The sequence below is a fragment of the Macaca mulatta genome, chromosome 9 (genome assembly GCF_049350105.2).
Source record: "Macaca mulatta isolate MMU2019108-1 chromosome 9, T2T-MMU8v2.0, whole genome shotgun sequence".
Lineage (NCBI taxonomy): Eukaryota > Metazoa > Chordata > Mammalia > Primates > Cercopithecidae > Macaca > Macaca mulatta.
Window position 1 is genome coordinate 75,489,684 of NC_133414.1, and position 18,374 is coordinate 75,508,057.

General features: G+C 41.8%; 2 protein-coding genes across 9 annotated transcripts in view; one reads left to right on the forward strand and one right to left on the reverse strand.

Moving 5' to 3' along the window:
* Nucleotides 1–13,992, forward strand: part of AP3M1 (adaptor related protein complex 3 subunit mu 1) — a 30,207-nt gene extending 16,215 nt beyond the window's left edge. For 4 of the 7 annotated variants that reach the window (XM_015147273.3, XM_028826452.2, XM_077946543.1 and 1 more), the window contains 6 exons: nucleotides 1,627–1,764; nucleotides 5,448–5,533; nucleotides 6,204–6,337; nucleotides 9,075–9,282; nucleotides 10,899–11,043; nucleotides 11,832–13,992. In XM_015147273.3, coding sequence (XP_015002759.1) covers nucleotides 1,627–1,764; nucleotides 5,448–5,533; nucleotides 6,204–6,337; nucleotides 9,075–9,282; nucleotides 10,899–11,043; nucleotides 11,832–11,932 — 812 coding nt within the window. In that variant the 3' untranslated portion in view covers nucleotides 11,933–13,992. Of the gene's footprint in view, nucleotides 1–1,626; nucleotides 1,765–5,447; nucleotides 5,534–6,203; nucleotides 6,338–9,074; nucleotides 9,305–10,898; nucleotides 11,044–11,831 lie in introns of all 7 variants that reach the window. The other 3 variants (XR_013398072.1, XR_013398071.1, XR_001447139.3) reach the window with 1 other exon arrangement.
* A 1,637-nt stretch (nucleotides 13,993–15,629) lies between these two features.
* The window catches only part of VCL (vinculin), a 126,507-nt gene continuing 123,762 nt past the window's right edge, over nucleotides 15,630–18,374 (reverse strand). For both annotated transcript variants that reach the window (XM_015147272.3, XM_015147270.3), the window contains one exon: nucleotides 15,630–17,761. In XM_015147272.3, the coding sequence (XP_015002758.1) occupies nucleotides 17,615–17,761 (147 nt within the window). In that variant the 3' untranslated portion in view covers nucleotides 15,630–17,614. The remainder of the gene's footprint in view (nucleotides 17,762–18,374) is intronic.

An 18,374-nucleotide genomic window follows, 5' to 3' on the forward strand; every position in this document is an offset into this window, starting at 1 on the left:
TAAAACTTATACTCTGAATGGGACGTTGGAAAAAAAATTAAAATAAGTAAATAACTGTATAAGACTTTAAAAAGCAATTCCATACTTCACAGATAATGTAATAGCATTGGAAAATACACATGATATAATGTTAAATTGAAAAGTCAGCACAAAACTGAAAAAATTATTCTTATATATAAATATTCACTCAGACCAAAAAGTTCTAAATATTTACAATGATTATACCCAGCTAAAGAAATACAGATTATCTTTATTTTTGTTTTATACTTTTTAATTTTCCAAAATAAACATGTATTTTATAGTCAGAGAAAAGTTACTAAAATATAGAATGCAAAACATAACAGATTCATAAGGCAGTATATTACAAAGTTCAAGAGAATGGTTCCATTAATGAAGTATTCCCTCCTGAACTGTGGTGGGCGGCCACCTTGGAGAATCAGTAGAATTCAGGAAGTGAGGGAGGAGTAAGAGCATTCTCCATAGGTGGAACTGTATGAGAAAAAAACACACATGAAAGAGAAAAACCTAAAGTTTTATTAATGCAGAAGCAGAACTGTTTTTCAGTTGAGAAGTTAGAGATCAGATTAAAAAGTAGAGAAAGTCCTTCAAAGCTAGGCTAAATATTTAGCTTTTATCATAAAGTCAGTGATCAACCATTGAAGGTTTTTGAGCAGGAAGATAACATGATTGTAGGTTGCAGGTAGGAACACCAATCATAAGTAGACTGCAAAATTATAGATACAGTATGATTGCGACTGTATTTTAAAGTGCAATTAAAAACCAAAAATTATTACAATAGAAAAAAATGCAACCTTCTGGTGGTGGAAATGTTTAAAGAAATATACCAAAATGTTAATATTATATTAAAATGTTAATACCATAATATTAACAAAAATGTTAATGGTAAATGTATTTTGTTAGTAAGAAGTCTAGTGTTTTTCTTTAAACCACCTTTCTGAACTCCACCTTTTTGTTGTTGTTTTTAAGTATGTAGTACTTTCGAATTGGAAATATAAATTAACCAAAATGTTAAGTAAGTCACAGCTCAAAGATAGGTGTTTTGGACAACCACACTTATTTTTAGACATGTGTCAGTTTACCAGGAAATTAGCCGGATACTGAACACTAGCTATATTGCAGCCATATGGGTATGTCGACCTTAAAATAGGAAAAGCCCAGATTCCATTTATTCCACTGAGGCCTGCTTGGCAGCATCTCGTGTAAATTAAAGTTGAATACTGAAGGGCCTAGTTATAACTCTGGATTCTCAGTGGAGACATTTTATTGGCAGAAGATTTTGAAACAACCAGCCTCTTTTTTCATCAGTGGCAGAGAATCTGTTTTTGAGCCACTGGAATTAGATTAGGTTACTGTTAACACACAGGAAGCAAAAGATAAGTAAATAAATTTAACCTGGTTTGGCAGGTAAACAGAGGGCCACATGGCCTATTTTTCTCTTCTAGAAATTTGATCATGTTGGTATGGAAATGTCTGACAATTCTAGAGACCATCCACAAGTTCATTAAGAAAAATCCAAACATTAAAGAAGCAGCTTTCTTTTTCCCAGTAATACATTTTCTCATGACTGTTTTACACATCAACTTTGCCTTCTTTTTGGGTTTCTAGGCAGTAGTAATGTTGGGGACACACTCCCCACTGGGCAGCTGTCCAACATACCATGGCGTCGGGCAGGGGTAAAGTACACAAACAATGAAGCCTATTTTGATGTCGTTGAAGAAATAGACGCAATTATAGATAAATCAGGTAATTGTGTGCATGTCATCTTATTTGGGGAAAAACAATTCATCTGACACAGATGAATAGAAAACTGAAGTCCTGGCCAGGCACAGTGGCTCACGCCTGTAATCCCAGCACTTTGGGAGGCCAAGACAGGTGGAACACGAGGTCAGAGTTTGAGACCAGCCTAGCCAACATGGTGAAACTCTGTCTTTACTAAAGATACGAAAAATTAGCCAGGTGTGGTGGCACACACCTGTAATCCCAGCGACTCAGGAGGCTGAGGCAGAATTGCTTGAACCTGGGAGGCAGAGATTGCAATGAGACAAGATCACACCATTGCACTCCAGCCTGGCTGTGTCTCAACAAAAAAAAAAAAGAAAGAAAAGAAAATTGAAGTCCTTTGGCAGTATGGTTTCAGTAGAAAGGCATTCATTATCTGATGATTTTTAAATCTGTTTGTTAGTTTGTTTGTTTATTTATTTATTTGAGATGGGATCTCACTGTTGCCCAGGCTGGAGTGCAGTGACATGATCTCGGCTCACTGGAACCTTCACCTCCTGGGTTCAAGCGATCCTGCTGCCTCAGCTTCCCAAGTAGCTGGGATTACAGGCATGAGCCACCATACCTGGCTAATTTTTTTTTTCAGATGCAGTTTCGCTCTCATTGCCCAGGCTGGAATGCAATGGTGCAGTCTCGGCTCACCACAACCTCTGCCTCCCAGGTTCAAGCGATTCTTCTGCCTCAGCCTCCCATGTACCTGGGATTACAGGCATACACCACCACGCCCAGCTAATATTGTGTTTTTAATAGAGATAGCGTTTCTCCATGTTGCTCAGGGCTGGTCTCGAACTCCTGACCTCAGGTGATCCGCCTGTTTCAGTCTCCCAAAGTGCTAGAATTACAAGCGTGAGTCATTGCTCCTGGCCCTGGCTCATTTTTTGTATTTTTAGTAGAGACGCAGTTTCACAATGTTGGCCAGGCTGGTCTCGAGCTCCGGACCTCAAGTGATACCTGCCTTGGCCTCCCAAAGTGCTGGGATTACAGGCGTGAGCCACTGCACCTGGCCCATAAATCTGTTTATTTTGCCCATAGGTTCCATATAATTTTCATAACCACTAGTTGAGGTCTGCCAAACATGTAAATCAGAACTGATAATGCCTTACTTTAAGCTAATTATTACCCTATGTAACTCTACCTCTTGCTATTTATTCCTTCTAACATTTATTGAAAATCTACCATATACCATGCTTTTGCTACTACATTATGTGCAGTACTTCTGATAAAAGCCCCTATCTTTTCACTTTCTTTCTTTTTTTTTTAAATACAGGGTCTTGCTCTTTTGCCCAGACTAGAGTGCACTGGTGCAGTCCCTACTTACTGCAGCCTTGACCTCCAGCTCATGCGATCCTCCTACCTCAGACTCCTGAGTAGCCTATAGTCCCAGCCAATCAGGAGGTACACACCACATGCCACCATGCCTGGCTAGCTTTTATTTTTATTTTTTGTACAGACAGAGTCTCACCATGTTGCCCAGGCTGGTCTTGAACTCCTGGGCTCGAGCAGTTTACCTACCTCAATCTCCCAAAGTGCTGAGATTACAGGCATCAGCCACCACACCCAATCTAATTATCTTTTTAACCAGACAAAACAATGGTACTCTATAAGAATCATAAAATTTTATTATTAAAAATAGCAGCCGGACATGGTGGATCACTCCTGTAGTTCCAGCGCTTTGGGAGGCCATGGCAGGCAGATCACTTGAGGTCAGGAGTTCAAGACCAGCCTGGCCAACATGGTAAAACCTCGTCTCTACTATAAATACTAAAATTAACTGGGCATGGTGGCAGGCGCCTGTAATCCCAGCTACTCGGGAGGCCGAGGCAGGAGAATTGCTTGACCCCAGGAGGCAGAGGTTGCAGTGAGCCAAGACTGCACCACTGCACTCTAGCCTGGGTGACAGAGCGAGACTCCATCTCAAAAAAAAAAAAAAATTAGTCCTTCCCTTGCATTTATTTTATACATAAGGAAAGCCCAGAAGGGTTAAGTGAACTGTTCCAAGTCACACAACTTGTTAACATGTAGTGATGGTTTATTGTGAATTATAGTCAATATCTTCTCTTCCATGAGTGCCCTTTTCATTATAACATTCCATCTTATAGAATAACAGATTTTTGCCAGGCACGGTGGCTCACACCTGTAATCCCAGCACTTTGGGAGGCTTAGGCAGTAAGATCACTTGAGCCCAGGAGTTGAAGAGCAGCCTAGGCAACATAGCGAGACTCCGTATCTATCAAAAATTTAAAAGATTAGCTAGGCATGGGTTCCTTAATCCCACCTATTCAGGAGGCTAAGGCAGGAGAATTGCTCGAGCCCAGGAGTTCAATGCTGTAGTGAGCTATGTTCACACCACTGTACTCCAGCCTGGATGGCAGAGGGAGACCCTGTCTCTAAAAGAAAGAGAGATCTTTCTATTATGGATCCTATTTCTTAAAAGTTGACTTAGTCCATTTCATAATACCCTTGCCTCATTTTAAAATTCTATTGAAAATGTTTTTGGTTTGTTTTATTTTGTTTTTGAGACAGAGTCTCACATTGTCGCCCAGGCTGTAGTACAGTGTTGCGGTCTCGGCTCACTGCAACCTCCGCCTTCTGGGTTCAAGCAATTCTCCTGCCTCAGCCTCTCAAGTAGCTGGGACTACAAGCACACACCACCACGCCTGGCTAATTTTTTGTATTTTTAGTAGAGACGGGGTTTCGCCATGTTACCCAGGCTGGTCCCAAACTCCTGAGCTCAGATAATCTACCCACTTCGGCTTCCCTAAACGCTGGGATTACAGGCATGAGCCACTGTGCCTGGCCTCATATGTTTTAAACTCATATCCAGTCATCTTACAGGGTTGGCTCCATAAAGGAGACAGTTTAATTTTCCTTAGAATTAGCATATTCTGGCTGGGTATGGTAGTTCGCACCTGTAATCCCAGCACTTTGGGAGGCTGAGGTAGGCAGATTGCTTGAGCCCAGGAGTTCGAGACCAACCTGGGCAATGTAACAAGACCCTGTCTCTACAAAAAAATACAAAAATTAGCCAGGCATGGAGGTGCAAGCCTGTAGTACCAGCTGCTTGGGAGGCTGAGGTGGGAGGATTGCTTGAGCCCAGGAGGTTGAGGCTGCAGTGAGCCGTGATAGCACTACTACACTCCAACCTGGGTGACAGAGAAAGACCCTGTCTCAAAAAAAAAAAAAAAATTATATTCTACAGTGGCATACCTGTAGTCCCAGTTACTCTGGGGGCCAGCTGGGACTAGCTAGTAAGACCTCATCTCTTAAAAAAAAAGAAAAATTATCATATTCCAACCAGAGTTAGGTATGGACCTTGTTCCCTGACCTGTTAATAGAGATGTAAAGCTTCAGTAAGTCTGACACCCAGAGGGTATCTCCATTATTCTAAATATAGTGATTGTTGGGCTAGGTGTCATGGCACACGCCTATATTCCCAGCTATTCGGGAGGCTAGGGCGGGAGGATTACTTGAGCCCAGGAGTGAGGCTGCAGTGAGCTGTGATCGTGCCACTGCACTCCAACCTTGGCAACAGAGCAAGACTCTGTCTCTAAAAACAATAAATAAATAAAAATAAAAAGATATAGTGATAGCTCTAGTTAAGACTCATATTCCGTTGATGTTATCTTCCTTTTTCTTTCTTTCTTCAGGATCTACAGTCTTTGCAGAAATTCAGGGGGTCATTGATGCTTGCATTAAACTATCTGGAATGCCCGATCTCTCCCTTTCTTTCATGGTAAGTTTTATTCTCCTGTTTTATAGCCCCTTGAATGCCTAATACATGTGAAGTACTAAATGAAATGATAAATATTGAGATAAGTTTGCATCTTAGATTGCAAAGGATTGTCTCAGAAATATTCCTAGCAGAGTTTCCTAAGACAGGCACTTACATGATGAGCGTGGTCTTTATGGAAAGGCTAAGGGAGGTCTTTGCCTGAGTGTGCTAGAAAGGGCTTAAAATTGGCTGGCTGGCTTCTGCAAATATCCAGTATCATTTTTACTGAGTAATTATTTGCTTTGCTGATATGAAAGGACATTGGTCTTTTGTATCATTTTAGAGTCAGCATGACATACTGCTAGGAACAATTAAGAGAACTGACTTCTGGTGTTGTCACCAGTTTGTTCTGACCTTAAGTCCTCTGAACCTCAGTTTTTTAATCTGTTAAAGGGAAATAATACTACTTGCCTTTTCTCCTTTATGGTTATTGAAATTCAATAAAATAATGTACATAAAATATTTACAAACTTTAAAGCATTGTGAAACTATAAGGTTGTGTAGATGTGGTCATAAACTCTTCCATGACTGCTTTATCTTCAGGGAACATATTGATTTGTCAAGGTATCTAAGTACAGTTCCCATATTCATTATGCTCTATGAACACGGCTGTCTTCTGTTTTCTTGACAGAACCCTAGGCTTCTGGATGACGTCAGCTTCCACCCCTGCATCCGGTTCAAGCGTTGGGAATCTGAAAGAGTTTTGTCATTTATTCCTCCAGATGGAAATTTCCGACTCATATCATACCGTGTCAGCTCACAAAAGTATGTTGATGCATCAGCCAGAATCTGCCATCATACATATCAAGCAGAACTCACCTTTCCCTGTTCCTTTATGACAGTTGAGTACTTGAGGTCGTCATTGCTCACTTTAACCATAGCTCACCGGGAGACCCAGTGAGAACTGGTGAAAATACGCACCTAAAATATCAGTATACTTTGAATGTATGAGTGTAGAGTGGTACTAAGTGAGACTAGAGTAAAATCTATAGCCAAGGGCAAGCAAACCATGCATAACCTGGGCAAAAGGTTTTGGTACTGGTTCTTTGCAAGGTTACGCATTGTCAAATTATGGCGCTGGTTCTTTGCTCAGGTTATGCACGGTCCATTTTGCTCTGCTTCTGACAGCTGAGTACTTTGCAAGCAGAGCAAAATGGACTGTGCATAACCTGGGCAAAACCATGAACCACTGCCATAATCTTACCATAGTCTGTAGACTTTGTGGCTAACAAGGAGACAGACCTACCTGTAGTTCGTGAGGACATTCCCAAACTTACCTGCTTCAAGTCAGTCTTCTCTGCTTCGAGGTTTTAAGGAACTGTTTAGCATTGAGAGCCGGGTGCAGTGGTTCACTCCTGTAATCCCAACACTTTGGGAGGCCAGTGTGGGCAGATCACTTGAGGTCAGGAGTTCTAGACCAGTCTGGTCAACGTGGTGAAACCTTGTCTCTACTAAAAATACAAAATTAGCCAGGCGTGATAGCGTGTGCCTATAATCTCAACTACTTGGGAGGCTGAGGCATGAGAATCACTTGAACCTGGAAGGCAGAGGTTGCAGTGACAGATCATGCCACTGCACTCCAGCCTGGCCAAGAGGGTGAAATTGCATCTCAAAAAAATAAAAAAAAATTTAGCATTGGGGATCGTAGTTTTATAGCTAGTTTGTTTCTTGAAAATACCAGAAGTTATTTGAGTAACATTATGACAGGACTCAAAAGCAGACAAATTATTTCTTGGCTCTTTTTTTCTTTGAACCGGAGTTCGGCTCTTGTTGCTCAGACTGGAGTGCAGTGGTGAAATTTTGGCTTACCTCAACCTCCACCTCTAGGGTTCAAGTGATTCTCTGCCTCAGCCTCCCAAGTAGCTGGGATTACATGCATGTACCACCACGCCCGGCTAATTTTGTGTTTTTAGTAGAGACAGGGTTTCTCCATGTTGGTCAGGCTGGTCTCGAACTCCCGACCTTGGGTGATCCGCCCACCTCAGCCTCCCAAAGTCCTGGGATTACAGGCGTGAGCCACCGCACCCAGCCTGTTTCTTGACTCATCACATAGGAACTGTTTTCATTTATATAAAACATATTTTACATTATTTTTCAGTGGGATCGTAATTCATTTTTTTAAACTAGGGCCATTTGCCCCAATTGTTTTTTTTTTGTTTGTTTGTTTTATGTTTTTTTGGTTTTTTTGTTTGTTTGTTTTGAGACGGAGTTTCACTGTTGTCGCCCAGGCTGGAGTACAATTCTGTGATCTTGGCTTATGGCAACCTCTACCTCCTGGGTTCAAGTGATTCTTCTGCCTCAGCCTCCCAAGTAGCTGGGATTACAGGCGCCCGCCACCGCGCCCAGCTAATTTTTGTTTCTTGTTACTTTTTTTAGTAGAGAGGGGGTTTCACCATGTTGGCCAGGCTGATCTCAAACTCCTGACCTCCAGTGATCTGCCTGCCTTGGCCTCCCAAAGTGCCAGGATTACAGGCATGAGCCACTGCACCCAGCCACCCCCAATTGTTTATACTGTTATTAAACTTCAGATTTCTGTCTTGATTTGTATACAGTTCCCAGCACAGTGGTACCAGAACATTATGCTATACTCAGCTCCCCCTTGTGTAGATGCTGAATCTGCAGTTCTGGAGGTACCGCCATCTTGGTATCCTTGGAGGATTGGTTGCAAAAATCAGCAGATGCTCAAGTCCCTTATATAAAATGGTGTAGTATTTGCATATAACCTATGCACATCCTCCTGGGTACTTAAAATCATCTCCAAGTTACTTGTGATAGTACACTGTAAACACTGTGTAAATAATTGTTATACCAGGTTGACTTTTTATTTTTATTACATTTTGTAGTTGTATTGTTATTTTTTTTTTTTCTTTTTTTTTTTTGAGATGGAATCTCGCTCCGTTGCCCAGGCTGGAGTGCAGAGGCGCAATCTCAGCTCACTGCAATCTCCACTTCCCAGGTTCAAGTAATTCTCCTGCCTCAGCCTTCTGAGTAGCTGGGACTACAGGCACAAGCCACCACACCCAGCTAATTTTTGTATTTTTAGTAGAGACGAGGTTTCACCATGTTGGCCAGGCTGGTCTTGAACTCCTCACCTCAGCCTCCCAAAGTACTGGGATTACAAGTGTGAGCCACCACACCCAGCCTCAGCTAATTTTTGTATTTTTGTAGAGATGAGGTTTCACTATGTTGGCCAGGCTGGTCTCAAACTCCTGACCTCAGGTGATCCCCTCCCACCGCCGGTCTCGGCCTCCCAAAGTGCCGGGATTACAGGCATGAGCCACCACGCCTGGCCGATAGTGTTAAATAATATTTTCAGTCCTCAACTGGTCAAATTCAAGGATGCATAACTGTGGCTACAGAGAGCCAACTCTGTAGCACCTTATTGTGGAGTTAAAGGTACAGTAGGATACTCTGGACAGAGGTTTTCAGGATACCTCTGATGCTTTCCCCACACCATTAATTGTGTTTATGCTTTTGTATCTTTCTCTGTTTCTCTTTTTAGTCTAGTGGCAATACCAGTGTATGTGAAACATAGTATCAGCTTTAAAGAGAACAGTTCTTGTGGCAGATTTGATATAACAATTGGACCAAAGCAGAATATGGGGAAAACTATTGAAGGAATTACAGTGACAGTTCACATGCCAAAAGTTGTGCTGAACATGAACCTGACAACCACACAAGGCAGCTATACATTTGATCCAGTCACCAAGGTACAGCCACTTCAAATCAAGAGTGAGCAAGTGTTTCTGCAATCTATTTTGTGATTTGTGGGGAGGAATGGAGGGAAAGGTTTAGCACCTTGTTTAAAACTAAAGTTCGTATCAAAACCTAGAGAGTATACTGTGCTGTGCTTCTGCCACTGGCTGCCAAAGGAATCCTGCAGCTGCTACTGAGCAGATGAACAGAAAAGTGTGTCATTCTGTCCTTTTTCAGAATGTGCCTTCACTCATCCATTATTAATCCAGAGCCTCACTCTGCTATCTAATAAGAAAGAAGTAAAAGCTTTTTTAAAAAGAGAAAACATTATGTAGAAGAAGATATTATGATGGTATATGAATTATTAAGTTTTCTATATAAATTGATCATTAAGACCTTTTTCTTCCTTTTTAATTTAAAAGCATCATTTCATACTCTTTCACAGGGCTAGGAAAGCTGCTTCCTCACCCTACTTAAATTTTCCTGTAGCAGAGGGTTTTCAGAGAAACTGTAGCAGATGATTTTCTCTCAGCTTCCTGATTAGCTAGTAAATATGATTGTTTTCAATAGCAGAGTCATTGAGCTACCTGATAAATGAAAAGACATGTTTTTTGAATAACATCATAGGATGTTAAAGATTATTTAATGCAGTTGTAAGGATTCAAAGAACCTCCTGGAGACCACACAGGGCTGAGAAAGGGAGCTTCAGATTCCTGGCCCTTTACCACAGCTTCAACTATGACAGCTTTGCTTTCTTTCTCATCTGCTGCTGAGCCTCCACACCTAAGATTTCATTTGAACAATGAGTTTCACAGCTAAAAGTTTTAAAAACACCATCTTAAGTCAATCTAATTATTTTACAGAAAAATAAACAGAGGCCGTGCACAGTGGCTTATGCCTGTAATCCCAGCACTTTGGGAGGCCGAGGTGGGCGGATCACCTGAGGTCAGGAGTTCGAGACCAGCCTGACCAACATGGAGAAAGCCCATCTCTACTAAAGCTACAAAATTAGCTAGGCATGGTGGCGCATGCCTGTATCCCAGCTGCTTGGGATGCTGAGGTAGGAGTATCGCTTGAACCCGAGAGGCGGAGGTTGTGGTGAGCCAAGATTGCGCCATTGCACTCCATCCTGGGCGACAAGAGCGAAACTCTGTCTCAAAAAAAAAAAGAAAAAGAAACAGGCCCAGAGAAAAGTAGTGAAGATGGTATGATGGAGAACATTTGAAATCAGAGAGCCTTAGGTTCAAATCCCAGCCTTACCTCTGACTAGCTGTGTGACCTTGAGCAAGTCATTTGATCTCCGAGCCTTAATTTCCTCATTTGTAAATAGAAGACAAAAGCTACTTCACAGCCCTCAATGAGATAACATATGAATAGTGCTAAGCACGGTGCTAATACAAAAGAAAATGCTCAACAAATGTAGATTCTCTGTCCTCACTCCCCATTCAAAGTCACAGAGCTAGTCAGAGGTAAACTCACTGTAGATCCCAGATCTCTTGTTTTCAAGAGACTGCACTTCATTTTTACAGAAGTTTATGATACAGAAGTTTATGATGTCTTTGAACCTTGTTTTGGAGGGTTTGTCTTTAATAAATGGTTCTATTTGTTTTTCATTCTTTGTCTTTTTAAGGTACTAACATGGGATGTGGGAAAAATTACTCCACAAAAGCTCCCAAGTCTTAAAGGACTGGTAAATTTACAGTCTGGAGCCCCCAAACCAGAAGAGAATCCGAGCCTCAATATACAGTTTAAGATCCAGCAGCTTGCTATTTCAGGTAAGGATAAGGTTGACTTGTAGTTAAGGGTAATTGAGTTTTGCAAGCTCAATTATTAGGCACTTAGAAGAGTAACAAAAGTTTCCCTCTCTAGAAAGAGCAGTAGCCCTTTGGCCGGGCGCGGTGGCTCACGCCTGTAATCCCAGCACTTTGGGAGGCCGAGGCGGGAGGATCACGAGGTCAGGAGATCAAGACCATCCTGGTCAACACGGTGAAACCCCGTCTCTACTAAAACTACAAAAAATTAGCCAGGCGTAGTGGTGGGCGCCTGTAGTCCCAGCTACTCGGGAGGCTGAGGCAGGAGAATGGCGTGTACCCGGGAGGCGGAGCTTGCAGTGAGCCAAGATTGCACCACTGCACTCCAGCCTGGGCAACAGAGCGAGACTCCGTCTCAGAAAAAAAAAAAAAAAGAAAAGAAAGAGCAGTAGCCCATTTGCCTTTTACACTGTGCTTGGTGGGGCCATCTCCCAGGCATCAACCAAATGATTTTGGAGAACACCTTATTTCAAACAGCTTCTCCTCACCTCTGCCCTCATTCAAGCACCAAAAAGGGAGTTATTCATATTTATAGAAAGTAGAATTATACTTCACAGACATTCCCTGCCTGTGTGTGAATCTTAACCAAAACCATACCATCAAAGTGCAATAATTTGTAAATGATAGAAGAGACATTTCTTCCAAATGGTGGAAGGGACACTGGTTAATGTCAGATTTACCATATAGTGCTCATTGCTAACATATTGGTTGGGATGATGATAATTTATTCTTTTTCATTCTTTTTGACACAGGCTTAAAAGTGAACCGTTTGGACATGTATGGGGAGAAATATAAGCCATTTAAAGGAGTCAAATACGTCACGAAAGCTGGAAAGTTCCAAGTGAGGACATGAGAAGAGGCCAAAATTTCTCAAGACCAGTTTGTTTTCCAAGTGTCATTATGATGTATTACTATTAGGTACCAAGTGGGTGGGAATAGATATTCTAGTTAAAGCATTTGTGTCTAGCTACACACCGCTAACAAAGTTGCTTAGTTATCAATGTAGGATTCTTAAGGAGCTTTAAGCTAAGGAAACCTTTTAGTGACTTAGCTTATTTTGTATCTTTTCACTTAGGAAGATGTTGGAGGTGATTTTTTTTCCATAGGAGAATACCATCTGACGGCTGCACATTGTAACAGTAAAGGCAGAAAGCTATAGTGATAACCTCTCTCCTAAAAGGAGTTAACTGGTCTCATCCAGCAGAAGCTATCTTAAATCTCTGATGTGTCAGGTGCAGCCAAATATCACACGTGATCTTAGCCATCCCAAACCAGTATCTGTCCCAAGAGAGGAAATTCCCCCCACCCCCAGAAGTTTACAGAAAACTGCCTCTTCAAGTGTTTGCCTTATTCAGCTTTTCACTTGTGCCATTAAGCAAGCACTGTAGCAAAAGCCACTTCCACATGGCCCTGGCAGGGAGCACTGCTGCTCCATGCTCCATTCTCTCTGTACTTGGTATTGTATTTTTTATAAATAAGATTTTTATGTAAAGCTTATTTGATTTACAGGGACCTTGCTGCAGTAAATACCATCTCAATTTTGTGCCACTGGTTCAGCTGTTAGCACAGTAAAAAAATCATTTGTATCACAGGGGCAAATGCTTTATTAAGGTAGTAAAAGGGAACATTACTTCTGCTTTCAGGAAGTTACTGCAAGCACAAGCATTTGTGCTTTTAAGCAAATTAAAGTAGTAAAAGAAAAACTTAAGTGAAACCTTTGCCATCTTAATGTTTTATAATATAAAGCTTACCCAACACCAGTTAAGCCATGGTTAACCTAAATGTCTCATGCCCCAGTTCAGCAAAAGGAGGAAAATGTGCCTGCCTCACTGTCATCAGTCTTTCTAAATCTTTTACCTTTTTTGTTGTTGTTCTTAAGGGGTTGAATTTGCCTGCATTCCTTGTCTTTAGGGGAAATTCCCTTTTCATATTGTGTGCTTCCCAAAGCTATAGTCATAGATTTCTTCCAGAAACTATTGTCATAATTGTCACTGGAGTGCTTAAATATACTTACTATACTGACAAAATACATGGAAGTGAGTTATAATGAGGCAGAAACAAAATCCTCAGTAACACTGATGATACTGTACTGATCACCATGGTTTTGGAAAGTCAGTCAACAGTTGTATTATTGCACTCAACTTCATTGTGTCATTTTATGTAACTTCTTCATCTTGGTGGTCCTTGCCCAGTTATTTTTTGCCTCATTAGACATCAAGAAATGGAGAAAGACTGAAAGTTAAGATATTCTTCATGTTTCCTTCTTATTTATGCTATTTTCTTCTCTTTATAGCTCCATTCTTCTTTCAGTCTTCTCAGCTTATAACCGTCTTTTCCTTATGCTAAGGATAGCCCTTACACTCATGCCATCTGTGCTGTCAAGGGCTGCTGGTTGGTGCTGGTACAAGGAGCCCACGGAGCAGCTTTCTTACCTTTGTCTGCCCTGTCTTTCATGGCATAAGAAAGGCAACGTTTTGCAGCTTCCCTATTTCTGAAGAAACTAATCTCAGATTGGCAGTTATTTTACAGAACTGCCAAATAGTCAAAATGTTGCCAAATATTTATTCCTTTTGCCTAAGTTAAGCTACCCAGTTCAGTTGCTTTTTATTTTTAATGTCTTGACTCTTCAGGGTTTGTACCTCAAAAGAACAATCAGAACATTTGCTTCGCTTTCTGCTGAATCCCTAATCTCAACAGTCTATACCTGGACTGTCCAGTTCTCCTCCTGTGCTATCTTCTCTTCTATCCAAGTAGAATGTATGCCAGGAGCTCCTGCCTTCTAGCAATTTCTACTAAAATGTCCAAATAGAATGTTTTCTTTTACAATCAAATTACTGTATTTATTAATTTGCTAGAATCCCGTAAATCATTTCGGTAGCTCTGGCTATGCTATCAATAAAAAGATGAAAGCAACAAGTTGATTTTTTTTTAGGTCTACTATTGATTGAACAATCTCCAATGGGCAAGGCTCGTTGTCAAAGCAGGATGAACATGATCAGATTTTCTTCTGCATCATCACACAAGCTGTGAGTGTTGCTGCAAAGCACTTCTCAGCACTCCTTCCCTAACCTCGTTATGTTAATAGCCATTCATACTTGGCTTAAGCATCACCATTCTGGCCACAGTCTGAGAGATTAGTGATCAAAGCTCCCTTCTCTATCACTACCACCACCTACTGATAACAAAGATTCCTGAATACTTAGTAGTAGTAAAATATTTTTCAAGCAGAGTTACAGCTAATCCTGGATCCCTTAGTTCTAAATTCATAAGGAAGCATATCAAGAACAAATGAAGTAGATGATTATTTCCAGTGTGTGGGAGTCACATTATTTTATCCAAAGGGAGTTCCTGTGATAGGTTCATTTCTTAAGTGGTGCTACAGTAGAAAATCAGGAACAAATACAGAACAAGATCAAGAAAATGCTGATCTTGTCCTAAGCGGCAAGTGATTTGAGAAAATGATTATACTGCAGCAGGAAGGCAGCACCAGTGAACATATGGTAAATGGCAAAAACAAGACAGTTCTGCTAATTCAGTAGTAGCCTTGAACTTTGCTTTAACTCAAACAGGCTGGAATCTGTCTTTATATTTGGCAACTTTCCAAGATAAAGCAGTGATAACAGCAGTTGGCAACACTAAATATCAATATCATCACCCTTTAATTACATGTTACCCCTTTCAGATCTAGAAAATCAGGCAAAAACAGTGATGTCCCAACTCTAAAAACCTGCTCCTACTATTTTAGTCAGTGTTTCTTTAAGGAAGAAGAGGACTGTGTCCCCCAAAGCTATCTCTGCCTTATGGCCCATATAAGGGCTTTTTCCTGGTGGATCCCTGAAAACCCTATTTATTCTATACTAGGCTTTGGAATATGAAAAACGGACCTGTGTGGCCGGGCGTGGTGGATCACACCTGTAATCCCAGCACTTTGGGAGGTCAAGGTGGGTGGATCACTTGAGGTCAGGAGTTCAAGACCAGCCTGGCCAACATGGTGAAACCCCATCTCTACTAATAATACAAAAATTAGCCAGGCATGGTGGTGCACGCCTGTAATCCCAGCTACATGGGAGGCTGAAGCAGGAGAATTGCTTGAACCCAGGAGGCAGAGGTTGCAGTGAGCCAAGATTGCACCACTGCACTGCAGCCTGGGCAACAGAGCAAGACTCTGTCTTGCAGTGGAGGAAGGACCTGTGGTACTCCTACAAACTTAACAACTTTAGCTTTTCAGGGAACAGTGATGGTCTCCACAGATAGCTAGAATCTTCTAAGGTGAAAACAAACTGTTTCATCCAGCTGCTTTCTGCCTACTGTTAACCTTTGCCACTTCCATTCCTTTAAGTGTGTAATCCCCATAGTTGTCTTGTATCACACACATCCTTGTTAAGTAAATATACCACCGTTGATTTCTTCTTCCAGTACAACATTGGATTAAATAAAATCTTTAGTTTCCAGATCTTGAGGATTAGTTTCATTGGCTCTTCATCAAAACAAAGGAGAAACCTGACCTAAAAGTTCTTGCTAAAATAACATACCCATCATTGAAAGCATTATTTATACAAATGCATTTTATTGTTTTAAACAGAACAAAAGAAGAGGCAGAAAATATTTGCATATAACAAATCCTAGCTTATAAATGTAGTTTTTTAGCGGTGATTCTCTAATCATTCAGGGACTTTTTTTTTTTTTTTTTAAATTTGCTGCACTGTGTCTTGAGCACTGATATTGGAGAAAAGCACATCCGGCATAAAGTGTAAACCAGTGTCTCAAACCACTGGAAGAACCGGGAGAGCAAACATGATTTTTCTTATTTCCTCTAAGTAAATCTTTAGTAAAACAACAAGTGATCTTTGGCATAGATTCATACTTTAAAGGCATTAATATTGCATTTATATCAGGCAAGCAACTATACAAATATGCTGAGGGCCTTGAAAATAAACATCCTCATTTTAAAGGAAATAGTGAAAGCCTGAGTGTACAGGACCAACTTAAGTTTTACACATTCGATGTTGGGAACTAACACACAGTGATGGGTGAGCTGGAAGGATGTTCAGGCAAGGGTTCTTACTCCTTTACTCATCTGGTTCTGGCTTTGGGGAAAAATAAGGTTTCACGTGCTGGAAAATACTTAGCAGTAATAAGTACCAAAAAGGAAACATTGCCCTCTCATTTTGCCTAGTGGGAACTTACTGTGGTGATAAGAAATATGAAACCCATTACTCTCTTGAATCCCGTACGTGGGAGTAGATGCAGAGAGCTTGGTTGTAGTTGGTTGCAGGGAGGTAGGAATTACAGGAGTAGTATTTCCCATTGATTCATCTTCAGCAGCACTAGAATTCTAGTCTGCAAATACCACTCTCCTTTAGGCAGGAGGTGTCCTTCGGACAAGGCTGCCTTGCCATTAAACACTGTTAGGGGACAAGCACTCATTCTTAGGACTGAATTTTAAAAGGATAAAAAGGATCTTTTAGAGCTACAGATGAACAAACACCTACATGTCTTTAAAATCTTGTTTAGAAAGGGTGTGGAGGAACGCTACAAAAACCAGGATAGGAGACATGTTTTGGTTAAAATTAAAATGCAGCATTTCAGCTCAAAATGAACAATTAAGAGCTAAGAATGAATGATAAGGCCTCAGCACAGACCTCTGCAGGCAGTGACTAAGCATTGAGTGCCGGGAGTGGCCCTGCTGAGAAGATGGCAGGGCCACACCCTGGCTACTCTGCCCTTCCAGCGGGAGAGAGCACCAGGACACAGTGTGTTCATGGGATGGCTACCTTGGCGGGCTGAGGCAGGATATGGGATGGGAAGTTTCCCTAGCACAGACATTGCTCAGGGGCATGGTAAAGGCAAAATCATATGATTCTGTGATTTCTTCCTGACGGTGAAATACGGTTTTATATTGTGGGAAACTACAAGGATTAAACTGAGGAAGGGCGGGAAATGAATCCAGGCCCCATATGCTGGGGCTCCACAGAGGCCACCTTCCCCTGTAGCAGCGAAGCTCACTTCTGAAAAGGACCCAGGTAGCACAGCCCAGGGAAGGCAGGCATGGTTGGCAGCAACATGGAAAGCTCAAAACAATTTTTGGAGGCACAGCAATTTTCCTGTTAGTAACTGACTTGCCTGGGCCCTGGGTCTTGGGAGTCTGGAAGAGTGGATGGGAGCCAAGGAAAGAGAAACAGAGGGAAGTGTCCCCTAGGGAACAAGGGCAGAGCAGGGTGTCTGGCTAGTGTTCACTTGGATTCTGAGCTTATGTGAAGTCCATGGGCTAGAAACCCAGTCTGCCTATTGGGATAGAGGGTGTACAAGTATAACTGTGTTTGAGAATACAGGGTTTATACAGAAACACATTTCAAAGTGTCCATGAAAAAAGAGTATAAATGTTTTCTAATTTGAAGAGGCCCCCATTCCTTTCTGATGTGTCAGGCCAGGATGTGATTTTCAGCTCCCAGCAACTCAGGGCAGCTCCTGGGACTCAGATCATTTTCCTTCTTTTTAATAGAGGTTTCTGTGCCAGCCAGGCTCAGCCAGGTGCCTACTGGTACCAGGGAGTCTTTCTAACCCAGCGCAGTGTAAATCCAGCATCTGTTCGAATTTTGATTGAAGCAGCTTCTGCTTCCCGCACAGTCTCCTTCACAGACTGCATGAGGTTCTGGGCGTTGTGAACCAGCATCTCTGTGGCCTGCAAGGAAAGAGGTACCTTCTGTTACCCAGAGTCCCTGATGTAGGCCTGTCTCTAAAATAGGTTTCAGCCAGGAGTGGGATGCAGTTAACCCCACTGGTAGCTGGCATCCCCCATATTTGCTTGCATCACTAGGGGTTTTCCCAGATCACCAAAAAGAACCCAAAACTGGCCATCGCTAATTGTGTACTGTGGCTTCAGATAGCCTACAGCATGTCCTCTTTCTTGGTCTTCAAACATGCTTCTCCCTCAGGGCTTACTGTTTCCTCTATCAGGACTGCTTTTTCCTCAGGGATCCCCCTCATCTTCAGATCTTTGCTCACTTGTCACGTTGGTGAGGATTTCCCTGCTCATTCTTTTTTTGAGATGGGGTCTTTCTCTCATCCAGGCTGGAGTGCAGTGGTGTGATCTTGGCCACTGCAGCCTCTGCCTCCTGCGCTCAAGGATCCTCCTGCCTCAGCCTTTGAGCAGCTGGGACAATAGGTACATGCTGCCACATCTGGGTAATTTTTTTGTTTTTTGTAGAGACAATAGGTACATGCTGCCACATCTGGGTTCCGCCATGTTGCCCAGGTTGGACTCAAACTCCTGGGCTCAAGTGATCTGCCCACCT